The sequence below is a fragment of the Xenopus laevis genome, chromosome 1L (genome assembly GCF_017654675.1).
Source record: "Xenopus laevis strain J_2021 chromosome 1L, Xenopus_laevis_v10.1, whole genome shotgun sequence".
NCBI lineage: Eukaryota > Metazoa > Chordata > Amphibia > Anura > Pipidae > Xenopus > Xenopus laevis.
In genome coordinates, this window is record NC_054371.1 from 85,409,832 (window position 1) to 85,425,769 (window position 15,938).

General features: G+C 38.1%; 1 protein-coding gene across 1 annotated transcript in view; it reads left to right on the forward strand.

The window, feature by feature from the left end:
• Positions 1 to 7,688: 7,688 nt before the first annotated feature.
• rassf6.L (Ras association domain family member 6 L homeolog) overlaps positions 7,689 to 15,938 on the forward strand; it is a gene marked incomplete in the record, with an annotated part of 28,091 nt that continues 19,841 nt past the window's right edge. Inside the window, 2 exon segments of the mRNA NM_001095003.1 lie at positions 7,689 to 7,775; positions 15,310 to 15,404. Of these exon segments, the coding sequence (NP_001088472.1) occupies positions 15,340 to 15,404 (65 nt within the window).

Genomic DNA, 15,938 nt, shown 5'->3' on the forward strand with positions numbered 1-15,938 from the left:
GGTTGTGACACATACCCAGTTCATAACTTCAAGGACTTTGGGAAGGTTAGGTTACAGGGCGCTTGTTTGATACATGAGGACGGTTCGTGCTTGTCACATATCCAGTTTATAGCCATATTCAAGAAAACACTCAAGGGCCTGGGTCATTTGCTGACTATGGCAGCCACTACTTTCGAATAGGAGCGGCGAGGTGGGACCTCGGGCAGAAAGAATAGGGCGGTGGGAGTCATCCAGGTTCAGATGAAAGACCACACAGGATTGAAAATAGGGTACCTCAATAAGGGGGGAGAGCCTAGTTCTTAGGATACACGTTGCTTTTATTTGTTCATTACAGATTCAGGACCTTGTGTGGTCTGGGTTGTAGGCCACTATTATGTTTGTCGGGCAGAAAAGAGAGCCAGGGTTCATTAAATTAGTGGGCAGTTAGGTTTTCCAAACAAACATTTGCGCTTAACATGGCTAGGGGTGCCAGGTCTACAATGGGAAAAAATAGTACCTAAAATAGTCGAAAGAGGGGACCACCAAAAGTGATGATTCTACATGCGGGTGGTAACGACTTAGGGAAGTACCCCATTAAGCATTTAATAAAGTCGATGCGGTGGGATTGCATATGTTTGTGGTCCCTCTTTCCAAGTCTCTTTATTATGTGGTCAGATATCATACAAAGACAGGTTTGGAGGGGGGCTAGGTCGGAGATAGCCGTTAACAAAACTAGAGTTAAGGTGAACAAAGCAGTGGGAAAATTCATACATAGCGATGGTGGGGCCTTAATTTGGCCAAGGAGTTGGAAAGTTTCTACTATGCCGCCGATGGCGTGCACCTGAATGACATAGATATGATTTGTTCAACATAGGCATCTAGGATGGACGTGGAGTTTGCTTGAAGGTGGTCCAAACACGCATATTATGGTAATTCCTTGTCAGTCTGCTAAAGTGATCAGCATGGCATGGATGGTAAAAAGATATGGTTAACCCCTGAGGTGGGCAACCACGGTAAGAACTCAAGGATGTGTCTTCCAAAATTGGAGAGTGTCATGCGTTATTAATGGTTAAGTAAAGAAGTAAAGGTTAAGCTGGTTTGAGGTCAACAACCAATTTAAACAAACCAATGCTAAAGATTAAAGTGGGGGGGTAGTGGTGGCTGTGATAAGCTATATACAGTATATTCAACTATTATTAGTTAACATGTTTTACCAGAGGTTCTTAAATATTTTTAAACGGGTTCCAGATGAATATGGGAATTGAACTCGTCCTGCACTTTGTGTAGTTCTATAATTAGAACTACACAAAGCATGACTGCGCTGTACATTATACAAATTAATTTCTAATTTGGAAACTGAACTCTTAAATTATTAGGACATATTTCTGCTCTGTTAACAAGGTCCTCACTTTGCCTCATGGCACTTGTAATGTCATTAGTCACTGTTACCAGCATGAAAGTGATCTGATTAACCAGAAGCAATATGTTTCCCTGGCAAAGGTTTGAGACCCATACGTTACCTAGATGGATGGATGATCTTGGAAAGCCTGGATTTTGCACAATAAAATGAATCATGCAGTCAGTTCCTGGGGTGACTAGGGAAGCAGGGAAGTTAATGCCCCTGCTGAGCTCATCTAGGAGAAAAAGCTCAAAACTCCAATGCCACACAGATACTGATCCTTTGCCTGTCAAGTTATAAAATGCCAGTGAACTTATCATTGCTACTTCTGAGAGTGTTGGCACTGCAGAGCTGCTTGTGGTCTCCAAGTGAGCCAGTTCCTGACAGCACACCTGTGAATAATTTGCTACTGAGAGGATAATGGCAGAGTTCCCTTCCAGCAAAGGGTGTATTTATGTGTCAGCTAGACAAGAGCAAATACATCATTTAAAGTGAGAGGTACTCTGAATTACCTGTAGGGTACAAGAGGTATTGAGTAGAGCCATAGATACTCATCTGGTCCTATTTGCAGGAATTCTTCTGCTGTATTAGTTGCCCCTTTAATCTTTAACTTCAGTTTTTTTACGGGCATCCTGCATCCTCTACATCCCCCTAGAGTGTATGTGAGTCTGGACTTACATACACTGTAGGGACTATTTATCAGATTCCTTGCTGCAACTGCAAAAGCACTAAGAGCTGGATTCCCGTAGGAAAAATAGCAGGTGTAAATGAAATCAGTGTAAATGAAAGGTAAATATACCAGTGTGCAAATGTAATTTATCTGCATTCTAATAGACCATTACGAGTAAATAAGCCAAAAAAAACCAAAACAATCAATGATAATGACTTCCAGGGCTGTCATACTCTCCACCAGCTGCTCAACTAATGAATACAAATCACAGCTCTAGGTGAGGCAGCATGAAAAACACATATATGCAATAAGTCTTTAGTAATGCTTACAAAACACAAGAGGGATTATTTACCATGGGTATCAGTGCAAGTACAAATAACTACTCCATTAGTTACACATTCCTACTGCAATAAATGTATTTCTAATTTGCAATATTTAAATATGACATAATACATAATTTGAAAAAATATTTAACTAATGCAAACAATAACAAAAAGCAAAGAACTGCCCATATGGAATGTTAACTATACACCTCTCGCAGCATTACAGTCCATTCTTGTTCCCCTTTGCTGAGGCTTTTAGAATATTTGTGCCACAGTAAGTCCTAGTAGCCAAGGGTCAACACCCAAGCATACCTCCCAACTGTCCCATTTTTGTGGGACAGTCCTGATTTTGACAGCTCAGCCAGTAGTTCCAGCTTGTTACTGAAATGTCCCACATTTCCCTTTGATTTCCTGCACTGATGCCAGAAAAAGATACAATGTTTCTGAAACTTAATTAAATAAGAGGCTTTTGGCAGAGAGTCCAGAATACTCAACCCCTGTGTTTAGATACATTTGTAGCTAATAAGATAAGAAGGTTTCTTGGGAGAATTAAAACTAGCAGAAAATTTGCAGAGCTACAGAATTTTTTGTCCTTCATTCGGTTTTTCAGATGTTGGGAGGTTCATCCAAGGTCTAAGGTGGTAGTTATAGGTTAGTTAAAGAGGATACATACAGTTATATAATCCATAAGAATATATGAGTCCCAAAATGGATGCAATGGAATATCTGGCAGAATTTCATTGTGACTTCTCAAAGCAGAAATCTAATTTAGACTAAACTGTGCAGAATCTGCCAACTCCAAACTGGATTACAGTGGAGGAACTACCGGGGGAGCAGGTGGTGCGAGCGGGCCAGGGCCCGCACCCCCTCAGGGCCCCCTGGCAGCCTGTGTGCCACTGACAAATGCGGCCGTACGGAGGGGGCGGGCCCGGCTGCGCGTCACGCACCAGGGTCTGCCCCCTCTAGTGACGCTACTGCTGGATTAAATCCAGTAGGTTCCTTGTTCACCCATGGGCATTTCACCTGCCACTGCAATTTTTCATGCAGACTTAGCCCTAGAGCTCTCTTTACTGACTGCTTTTCTGGACTTCCAAACATAATTTTTCCTAAGTCGCAGGAATAAACAGTTTCACCAGTTAAGAGCCAGATCAAGAGTCCACAGAACCATTGTTTAGGACCAGAGTACATTAGTATTAAGAGCCTAACTGTAAAAGATCATTATGAAGAATCCTTCAAGAATCTCTGTTGTTCGAAATTTCATGTAAGTCTTTAAGAGTCAGTTAACTTCAGTGTTTGTCCTCTTAAAGAGTTTAAACTCCTTCATACAGACAGACTGAATGTTCAGTGAGCTGTGCCTACAGAAGAATCAGTGCAGTTAGTGGGTTTATGAAACTCTCTACTAAGCACAATTTGAAAATGTATATGCATTTTAAAATATCTGACATGCTTGCCTGAACACAGTGACAGCTAGGAGTATTCTAATCACAACATTTGCACTTTGGTAAAGCCTACCTACTGCATCTCATTCTAGCGCTCCAACTCTATTCTTTGTTGATGCGAGGCCCAACTTTAATGGGCAGTTGAGTACAGAAATCTCGGGTACTGTTCTTCCATTCCTGGCATGTTGTGACTCCCTAGGTTACACAGCCCATAATCCTCTTATTGATTGAACTTGGGAGGTGTTTAAGTTGAAGTGCTTAATTTGATATGATCAGCGATGTAGATGCAGAAATCTAAAATGCATTGATTTTCTGTTTTGCAAATATGTCTACATACTGTATGTAGGGTACTTCCAAAATCAAAGTATTCATTAAAGCTGAAGGAAATTCAGCAAAATGTTTTTAACTATTAATAATCAAGGCCTTTGTATCGTCTGCTTATTGTTTTGTAGCTGGCTGATTTGATATTGTTATTTTGTTTTCTGCCATACACAGCAGTATTAAACGGAGGAAAGGGACACATATGTAATTTCCCAGATCAGGTTTTCATGCTCTCATAGGGTGTCACCAGTTAATCTAATACAAGAATGTTGAGTATCTGTGAGCGAAAACCTTAAATTAACTATGGGTTATTACACATTTTTTTCCAATAAAAATCTCCCCCCCTTGTCCCTATTTATGGAAGCACATGTTAAAAGCCCTTAGCAACCCACCAACAATGGGTGATTATCACTGATTGTCCCTGAAATGTATTATTGCATTGGGTTTATAAGATTGTATAAGTTAAATACTTTACAAGACGATTTAGACTACACTGCAACATGTATATAGGTATTGGTTCCATTATCCGGAAAGTCATAATCTAGAAAGCTCCTGATTACGGGATAGCCATCTCCGATAGGCTCAGTTTTATCCAAATAATCCAAATAATCCAAATTTTTTATAATTATTTCCTTTTTCTCTGTAATAATAAAACAGTAGCTTGTACTTGATCCAGACTAAGATATAATAAATTCTTATTGGAAACAAAACCAGCCTATTGGGTTAATTTAATGTTTACATGATTTTCTAGTAGACAAGGTATGGAGATACAAGTTACGGAAAGATCCCTTATCCGGAAAACCCCAGGTTCCAAGCATTCTGGATAACAGGTCCCATACCTGTATATAGTTTACAGTTGTATTGGATTGGACATACTTTTAGGAATTTTTCATTCTTTGATATTGCCAGGTATGTACAATATTTTACTACCTTTTCCAAAGTGTCTTTCAAAATCTTTCAAATTATACAACAACAGCTCAGGATTTTATAGATTTACAATATACAATACTATAACATCTATGTCCATTCAAGAGTTTTCAAATTTCTAGAGTGGAATTGTCAGATTCCTAACTTGCAACAACATGCTATTTTCTTTTTTTATTTTGCGTAGGCTTTTGGTTGTACATTCCTTGCATGAAAACACTATAAAAGGCAGGAGTTTGCAGGCACATAGCATATCAGAGATTTAAAGAGTCACATGCAACAACCAATTATTGTGAGACATTGTGCATGCAGTGTCATCTTGCAAGTGTAGATATGGATAAGTAAAAGCAGAGTTGAAACTGCACATATTAATATAATGTTGAAGGGAGATGCTTTTGGGCTATGGAATTGTAAATCACCAATCTTTCTCTTTGCAAACCTATTGTCAGTTTAAATGTTATTATATTTTTTATTACTCTTATTTTATATATACAAATCAGTGTTTACATTGACAGCACATTGACATCATTCATTTATAGCATTTTCATAATTCCCAACGTTTGAAAAGAGGGACAAAAAGTTCTGCCATGCATATTGTGGCGAAAAATTTTGCCATGCCCATTTTGTGGCCACACCCCCTAAATACAATGTCTATTTTACTAAATATGCCAGGTTGTGGAAAATCTGAACACATTTATGGGGGTTTTAGAGTCATGTTTCATTACAGTTTTGCTAATGAAGGCGAATTGCCTTTAAGCTGAAAGTCTCAGTTCTCTCAAGAGACCTGCTTATCTTAAATAGTTACAAATGTATCTAAGTGTAGGTGCTGAAGTATTCTGGGCTCTCTGCCAAAAGTCTCTTGTTTAATGAAGTTTCAGAAGCATTTTATCTTTTTCTGACGTCACTGCAGGAGATCAAAGACAAACTCAGGATTTTTCAGAGTAATAAACCAGGACTGTGGGCTGAGCTGTCAAAATCGGGACTGTCCCCAAAAAAAAGGAACAGTTGGGAGGTATGCATTTTGTTGTTTAAAAAAAAGTAAATTGCAGTAAAGTTACCCATAGGAACAAAGCAACAATTCGTTATGATCCATCTTTAAGCAACAATCTGATTACAGTTTAGCACCTGTATTAAAAAAAATTAGACCCAGACTGTATTTGTAATTATTTCTAACACAAATTATTTCCGTCTTAGTTTTTCAGCTTCATTTGTCTGCTCCATCTCTTGAAGAACATTACACCTGTGTCAACTACTTTAATTTCCTTGTGTTTCAGGCTTCATGTAAAGTGTCATGTAAGTGTCATTTGGAAATATTGTGATATATGTATAGGGGGTTAGACATGTCGCAACATTTGTAGTTTTTGTTGCATAACACCAGCCACATACTGTATATCAGTGATCCCCAACAAATAGCTCATGAGCAACATTTTGCTCCCCAACCCCTTGGATGTTGCTCCCAGTGGCTTCAAAGCAGTTGCTTATTTTTGAATTCCAGGCTTGGAGGAAACTTTTGGTTGCATAAAAACAGTTGTATTGCCAAATAGAACTTTCTGTAGGCTGCCAGTCCACATAGGGGCTGTAACAACCACGTTGTCAGGAACCTTGGTCAGTGACTGTACCTTGCGGACGTACAGGAGTACCCTGTGGGTTCCGGTGTTCACCGATACCCTTTTGGGGCCCCCAGCTTTCTGCTGCGGAATCCAACAAGAAAATGCGAGGTACCGGCAAGGAATGAGAAGACGTAGTTGAAGTCGGGCAAAGGTTCAAGGCAGGCAGCAGAAAACGAAGTCAAAAGTCAGGCAAAAAGCAAAAAAACAGGAATTCAATAATAAAGAACGCTTCGGCAGGATCAGAAAAACTGGAACCAGCTTAGGCATCAGCAAAATGGTGGGCTGGCCTTTTAAGCAGTCTTTGGCGCCAAAAATTCAAATTTGATGCATCCTGATGACATCATGGCGACTGGTACACATTCCAGCAAGTCCCAGTTTTCCAGCACTCAGTATTTGTTTTTTTTTTTCAGATTGAAAATTTTGTTTAAAAAACACAGATTTCATGAAATTCTATTGTAGTTGGCAGGAAATATCATTGCAGGTGCAGTTGAGTAACTTTGAGGCTTTTTTTCCAACCTGTCTGCATTTCATTTGAAAAGCTTCAAATGAAAAAAATAATACAAATTTGGAATTTCTCAAATGCCCAAAGCTTCTGCTGATGCCTGTGTGAATAGTTCACGTGTCCTAATGATAAGCAATTGTCTTATGGTATTTAATTTGAGAAACTCACAAGACACAATGAAAGTGGGCTACAAGTTGTTCAAATGAATTAGCCTAGGGTTATAAATGTTTTAACATCCCTGTCTAATGAGGTGAGCATGGGTTCTTTGTGCTGAGCTGATCCTTTATCTGCGGCAATGCCCTGTAGCTACAGACCTGCCTTTCAGACCAGCAGGAAACTCCTCGTCCACAGGTGTGCACTATAGAAATGTGAAAAGGGAGTGTTTCTGTCAACTGCTGTCATGTAATCACTCCCGAAATGCACTGAGGCAGAAGGCAGAAAGGAGTGGCTTAGGTGTCCAACAACTTTGTGGCTGGATAAGTAATGTTTAACTTCCCTTTGTCTTTTATAAACTGAGTGAGCAGGCGGGTCAGTTGAGCACTGTCATGTTGTTTTGGTGGCAATGCGAAGAGAAAAGTAAAATGCATTCCTTGCTCTGGAGAACAAAGGTAAGAGTGATTTAAGTAGCTTTTGCCTACAATGACTTTTACCAGGTAGTGCAAAATCTCAGTTAGTGCTTTGCTGTTTCACATATTTGTCCTTGTCGAATGAAATTACTTGAAAGTTGAATGACTAAGCCAGGGCTGTACAAATAGTACTGTAGTCAGATAGCAAAGCTAACGTAAGCAAGAAATCAGCACGCTGGCTCAATGGCACTCAAGTATCCTATTTAAGAAATGTTTAACTAAAATAACGACTACAGGCTGCATAAAACTGTTCCTGCTGGACTTACAAAGTACGGTATAGTTTATTAGAGACTGGTATATTTCTATAATTGTATTATATTTTGTATAGTAATATTTTGGTGATTTGTCTGTGGTTATGCTGCATAATTCTACAACCAGTGTCAATACCTTGTGACCCTGGGATACCCAATCTATCCCACCTCTTGGGACATTCATCCACTAGGCCTGAAAAATTATGAATGCAAATATGTAGTGTACAATAAGAGTATTACAGGTATAAGATGCGGTATGCAAAACCCTTTATCCATAAGGCTCCGAATTATGGGAAGGCCATCTCCCATAGACTCCATTGTAATCAAATAAATCAAATCAAATTTATAAAAATGATTCTCTTTTTCTCTGTAGTAATAAAACAGTACCTTGTACTTGATCCTAAGATTTACTTAATCCTTTTAAAACAATCCAATTGGGTTTATTTAATGTTTACATTTTTAGTAGACATATTATTATGATTCAAATTACAGAAAGATCCCTTATCTGAAAAACCCCAGATCCTGAGCATTCTGGATAATAGGTCCCATACCTGTATAACATGCTATAATATTTAAAGTGGCAATATACACCTATGTTCAACTTGAGCCAAATAAATTGAGTTTTAATTAAATTGCACCCATATTTTATCTTTACTTTTGATTATAAAGAACAAGGTGGATGACTGTTGTGTGTTACCCTTATTACCTCCTCCCCTCACCAAATTGGAGAGATAAACAAACATGCTCCTTCTTTCCCTTAATTGCTGTTTATGTCTCAGGTGTACAGAAAATATTTTAAAGGTGTTCTAAACCTAGAAAACTTATTCAAGTAATGTGGTGAGCAATTTAGCACTTTTGCAATTGATAATGAATTTATAATGCCTCAAGAGGAAACTTCAAGCGACTTTGCAAAACGAAGCGCCGCGTGTGCTTTAGCGCAGCCGACTTTTCATTATAGTGGATGGGAAGACACGCAGAGGCAGTTCGGGGAGATTGTCACCCATGAAGAAGAGGGGATTAGTCGACAGGCGATAAAATCTCCCCGAATCTCCTTGTGCAAACTAACCCTTAAAGTGCAGAAAGAAAAGCATTTTTTGCCCTTGCCTAAGGTAGTCTCGATAGCATTCATAGGGCTACCAGTTATATGTCACATATAGCTGATATGATATCACTTCTGGTTATACAGGTATGAGATTTGTTATCTGCAAAGCTCCGAATTAGGGAAAGGCCATCTCCCATAGACTCCACTTTATCCAAATCATCAGTACCTTGTACTTGACCCAATTTAAGAGATAATTAATCCTTATTGGAAGCAAAACGTAAGGTATAAAGACCCAAATTACGGAAAGATCCGCTATCCAGAAAACCCCAGGTCCAGAGCATTCTGGATAACAGGTCCCATACCTATGCCACCTCTGAACCAACCCCACATTTTTTATAATTTTGTGGAATTATAATTATATATAATTATATGGTTTAAAGTAGCTGGATTCCTAAATTAGAAAATATTTTTTTATATCACCATTTTATAATTACACCATCTAATAAAATCCTGCTTCTCTCATACCCCTGGCCTGATTTCCCTTGGGTGGTAATTTTTCTCCAAACACAGACAGTGCTGTATACCCCTTTGCCTGACGCTAGATACTTCAACCACAGTACAACCACAGAGGTGAGGGAGAGTGGTAAATGCTTTCCCAGTGATAGGTGCATGTGAGGGACAGAGCGTCTGCACATGTGCCAAGGGAAGAAGAGGGCAGATTGATGTCTGATGCCTAGGGCAACCCCCTGGTTGCAGGACTTATTTTTTCTAAATAGGAAGTCAGGTTACTGTATGACCTTGAAAATTCAGATGGCCCTATCGGAAACAATAAAATGTCATCCCCAGAAAACCTGTCCATGGCAGGATATTTTATAAGGTGTCAGTTTAACCACTTTCAAGCTGCACAAATCTGTTCTGTCAAGTTTGTCATGATGACGTGTCAGTTCATTCCGTAATATCAGTATAATTAGGTGCATGTCTGCTTCTCCAGCAGTAATTGTACCTCTCTAGCATTATTAAAGCTAATTCAGTAATACTCAAACCCCCCAAGCCACTGTTATACCATAACACTTTATATTCCAGGCACAAGTATTATTAAATACATTAAATACATTCATCTTTTTAGGCCACATTACTCCTTGAGTCCTCTGTCAGTATTTGGACTTCCACACTGCTCATGCACTTATTCCCTCTAAATAAACCTTCCCGTGGCCCAAATACATACCTTTCAGTGGTCTCAATTTAGGTAGGACAGTCCTGAATTACAGACCCCAATAAGGAATGAAGACTGCTAGAAAGCCTTTATTTTTCAATCCTCCACAATTCCCTGGCTCAATACAACTTACACAAGGATACATCCGTCTTCCACATCGCAACTCCAGCAAAAATGTAAAGGTAATTTCCAGATCCAGAGCAAAAGAGCAAGAGCACTAAGGGGCGTGTTTTTTGCAGTTTTGGGTTCCAGTCCAGGGGAGAGTTGTGCACTGGTGAAAGCGATGGAACAATTAAACAATTGAAAAGACTGGCAAAATTGGGGGTCATATTCTCTAGAGAAAAGGCACTTGCTACAACTTTCAGTTGAAGCAAAGCAAATGGTTCTTCATAGCGATGTCAGTGAGATTGTACATTACTCTTCCCATGATAATGGCAGATTACATGTATGCCTTTAAGAGTGGCATGGATGACTTCCTACGCAAGTATATACAGGGATACAAAAAACTCAGGATCTATATGTATGAACACATAGATATATATTATGAATTCCTCGAAAACATCGAGTGAAAAACAAATACGAAAACCTCTAAAAGTCCAAATTGATTTAGAGAGGCCCAAAAAGATCAGTGCAGATCCCATTGGCTTCCATAGAACAACTTTTACCTGGCAAAGTTTTGCATTAGTGATTTTTGTGGTTTTTTTACACTTCATAAATCTTGAATTTTTAGAGCAAAGTAGAATATTTTAGAGGTTTGTGGAAAAAATCAAATCCATTAGAGGCAAGTGATTTAATGCAGGCAAACCTGACGTGCTGCATAACTCACTTGTGCTCAGAAGAACCCCCTGGAAATCTTAACTTTGTGCCACGCTTATGAGAAGTTTAACAAAACAAATATCCCCCAGATTATAAAATGTTGACTGCCACATCTTAAATCATTTGAATAAAATTCTGCATTGGGAAGGCTGATTGTTGCATCTACCTAAGCATTAAAAGGGGCATGTAATAAAAGTTGTTAACAGGAAAAATATTTGCAATGCAGAAATGTATACCTTTATGCAAACAAATTTTTCTTTTGCACACATTTGCAAGACGCTTTTGAAACTGTTTAGTGACCAGTTTGGCCAGTGGATGATTTTATTACATTCCCCCCAAAGGGAATCAAAATCCTTGTGCACTTAGTGGATAGAGCCTTAATTTTGAATGTAAACTGAAGGCACAATTTGCTTCAGATACAGTACATTCAACATGTTTTAGTTTAACTAAAATATAAAGAAGGGACAGGACCAACTTGTACCTGCCTTTTGTGCATACAATTCAGGAGGTCAATAGATAGTTACCAAGAAACAGAAGGTGATTTTTTCAGCCTTGTTTCTTGAACACAGCATTGAGCTTAATGAGTAGTGTGAAAGGCACATGCTGCTGTCTCTGTGTACTGGGTGAAACTGCAAAGAATCCTAGGCAGAATATCCATGTTCAATGTTAAACCTAAAAGCAAATGAATGCCATTTTCAAGTTGTACAGCCATAACGGTGGAAGAAGTCTAAGGGAAAAATGCAAACACAAGTTTTAATATATAAACTGTGTATTGGTGCAAACTATAAAATTCACAATCTTTTCCTTTTCCACTGACATACAGGCTTCCTTGATACTTAATACCAGGTTCAAAGCTATTGAATCTGCATAACGGTAAAATTGTACACACAGAGTAACATATTTTCCACATTGTGCATATTTTTCCTTTAACAACTTTTATTACATTCCTTCCCTCTTAAAGGTTGTTTGCCTTCCAACACTTTTTCCAGTTCAGTTGGGTTCAGATAGTTCACCAGAAATAAAGACTTTTTTCCACTACTTTCTATTTGTGAACTTTTTTCTAATACAGGTATGGGATCTGTTATCCAGAAACCTGTTATCCAGAAAGCTCCAAATTACAGCCTGTCTCCCATAGATTCCATTTTATCCAAATAATCCAAATTTTTTTAAATGATTTCCTTTTTCTCTGTAATAATAAAACAGTAGCTTGTACTTGATCCAAACTAAGATATAATTAATCCTTATTGGAAGCAAAACCAGCCTATTGGGTTTATTTAATGTTTACATTATTTTCTAATAGACTTAAGGTATGAAGGTCCAAACTACGGAAAGATCTGTTATCAAGCATTCTGGATAACAGGTCCCATACCTGTATTGGAGTTTAATTACTTGAGTTTCTAAAGCAGCTCTAGTATGAGGAGGGGGGTTACAAACTTTATAAAGGTGTTTTTTCCCCATAATGGCACTTGAGGTCCTTTCACCTAATTGCCCTAATGCTGCTGCTCAGGAGCTTTGGTAGAAAATATGGCCCTGATAATGAGAGTTATATTTTAGCTTGAAGGGCAGAAATGTGCTGATAATGCATGAGTCCATATAGTCTACCTGTGTGTAATGCTTGACAAATCTCAGACTTCATTAATAATTGCTCACAGTTCTCAAAAAAAAGATTGGCACTCTTTACTTAACCCATAGTTACCCATCATTTGCTTACCTATAGTTAGCAACTCATAGCAACAATACCTGTCCTCCCTCTGCACACCTGGGTGGAGATAACATTATTGCTAGTCAAAAATGATGGCATTTTTATTTTACTTCTCAAACAATAGTGAGTTTTGTTTCTCACTACAAAACTGGCCACAGTAAATTAGTATATATAGTATAACACTTCACCAATTATAATGCATAATGATGGAAACCAGCAAAGTACTTTAATTTGCCTACCAATATAAAAATAGGTAAACACTCTCAAAAAAATGAACATGCAAATATCAGTCACAGCAAAGACATTTCCATCAAGGGATTATTTAACATGCAAATTGTAATGCATATTCATGCCTGTTCCATTTGACCTATGTATAAAGCCATGTGATATGATGCCAACAAATGAACTGACTTTCCCTAGTAGGTTTGTTGACTCAAATTCATATTTGTGTATTTGTGTCATTACCAAAACAGTCCTAGCATTTCCAGTCCACTTTCATTTTTACATAAAAGCATTCTTTACAAAAGATAACTTGTATTATGTATACTACTTAGGCACTGATTTGGAGTTCTTTTGAGCATTACTCTTAACGCTTGTTTACATAATAGATTTTACCCTTGTGAATAAATCCTTCAAATGTAGTAGAAAACCATGCATTTTGAGGTACAGGTATAAGATCTGTATCCGGACACTCATTATCTGGAAAGCTCCGAACTATGGAAAGGCCATCTCCCATAGGGGCAATTCGCTGGCGTTGGTCATTTTCGTTACTTCGCAAATTCACTAACGAACGCTGGCGTAAATTCGCTAGTGTTACTTCGCACCCTTATGCCTGGCGAATTTTCACAACGGAAGTAACTACGCAAATTCACTAACGCGCGCATTGTACTGAACGCTACCTTTTACGCTAGACTTCCTTCGCCACCTCAGACCAGGCGAAGCACAATAGAGTAGATAGGGATTGCTTCAAAAAAAGTTCAAATTTTTTCTAAGTCCCAAAAATGCTGGCGTTTTTTCTATATTATGGGTGATAGGCTGAAAAAGATCGAAAATTTTTTTGGGACTCCCCTCCTTCCCCCCTACATTTCCTAACTCATGGCAACTTAACTATACAGTGGGCACATGTGTAGGGCAAAAAAAAAAATTTATTTGATGTTTTGAAGGTTTCCCAGGCATTTGTAGTGATTGTACATATTCCTCCATTGAAATTTGAATTTGGCGCCGTATGCAAATTAACCATCGCTAGCGTAACTTCGCTTCGCTTAGCGAATCAACGCTAGCGCAACTTCGGAACCTTACGCTACCCGAGCACAACTTCGGATTTTAGTGAATTTGCGGAGCGCTGGCGAAACTACGCCTGGCGAAGTGCGGCGAAGTTACGCCTGGCGCAACTACGAATCTTAGTGAATTTGCCCCATAGACTTCATTTTATCCAGATAATCAAAATTTTTAAATATGATTTCCTTTTTCTCTGTAATAATAAAACAGTACATCGTTCTTGATCCAAACTAAGATATAGCTAATCCATATTGAAAACAAAAGCAGTTTATTGGGTTTATTTAATGATTTTCTAGTAGACTCAAGGTACAGTAAGTAGATCCATTATCCGGAAAATCCCAGGTCCCGAGCATTCTGGATAACAGATCCCAAACCTGTGCCTAGTTTAGAATGACATGCACATATCACTAGTATTTAGGTCACCATATTGTCCAGTCATACTGCTTTTAATGTTGGACAAAATCAGGTAAAACTTTACCTATGTTACTCTCCAATCCATAAATTCCAGCTGCCTTGGTCATAATTGCGTACTGCTATTCACTAGATAAGGTCCTTTTTAAATGGGTCAGGGTTATACTCATCTTCATGGTTTGTGAATTAGATCTTGCCCAAGTGGGAAAGTACTGCATCCATGGCCAAAAGAAGGCAATGTTCGAAACACTTTTTCAGGCAATTAATCTACTGTAGCTAGACCCAGCTGGGGAGGTCTAAAAGACCCGAATTCAGTAAAATGTTGATATTTCAGTTAGATCTAGCTCCTTACTGTTAGAATAGAAAAGAACAAGTGGTGTTTTATAAATGAAAAAAATATAAATATATATATATATATCTATATATATACACACACAACATATATAAATCAGATATTTAGTCCCATTTCTACCAAGGTGCAACAATTTCTAAACTTTAATTGGGGCCTAATAGCATATGTGCTCCCCTTACCATATTAAAAAGCTGCAGATATAGAGCAAATCTTATGCAACTAGGGATCATCATAATTCACTCCTCTATTTAGTTTGACTTTGCAGTTCCCCGCTGATTTATTCTGTGCTCAGTCCAAGTTTGATTTCTTTGGCACACATACTATGAAAACTATGAAGTATAATAAAGCATGAATTAGGTAAAGCTGTGTATTCCCTACTACATACTTGCACGTGTTGTATACCATATCCAGTTAGTTGGTATTATGTTTTTAATGTTGTGTCTTGTTTTAGATCTGCAGCTGATCTGGACTTCATTTTAAAATGGCCAAACAAACTCCAGTTCAAAGTTCCATGGCCATAATAAATGAAACAAAGTACATTACCAGGTAAGATATGTGTTTTTTAATTAATCTTAAAGAAAAAGTTTACCTTAAAATATACAGTATAATTAAATGCATTAACATTCTTTTGTATCTTAGCCTGGCTGGCAAGAAGTTGTAAGGAGGTGTGGGATTGTAGCACAGTGGTTGTGGTATGACATCACTGGGGGGGCTATAGTAACTAATATGGCTATGAATAGTCATCGCTATAGCAGAAAACACAGGCAAGAATTTCTTATAGTCAGATGTCATAAAACTGTGCAAGCATAGTTATTCCCCTATGGCAACCTGAATGTTGCATGCAAGATTGAGGGTATAGTGTCACTTTAGGTTTTATCTAGAATCTGGTTGCTATGACTGCTGACCTTAGCAACCAGACAACAATTGGAATGACACAATGAATGGGAATGGACATAAAAACAAAGGTAGTTAATTAAACATACTTATAATAACAATACACTGTAAAATCAATATGCTTTCTGGTTGCCAAGGTCACTGATTCTGAAATGTAATCCTGGAAAAGCAGAATAAAAAAACAAA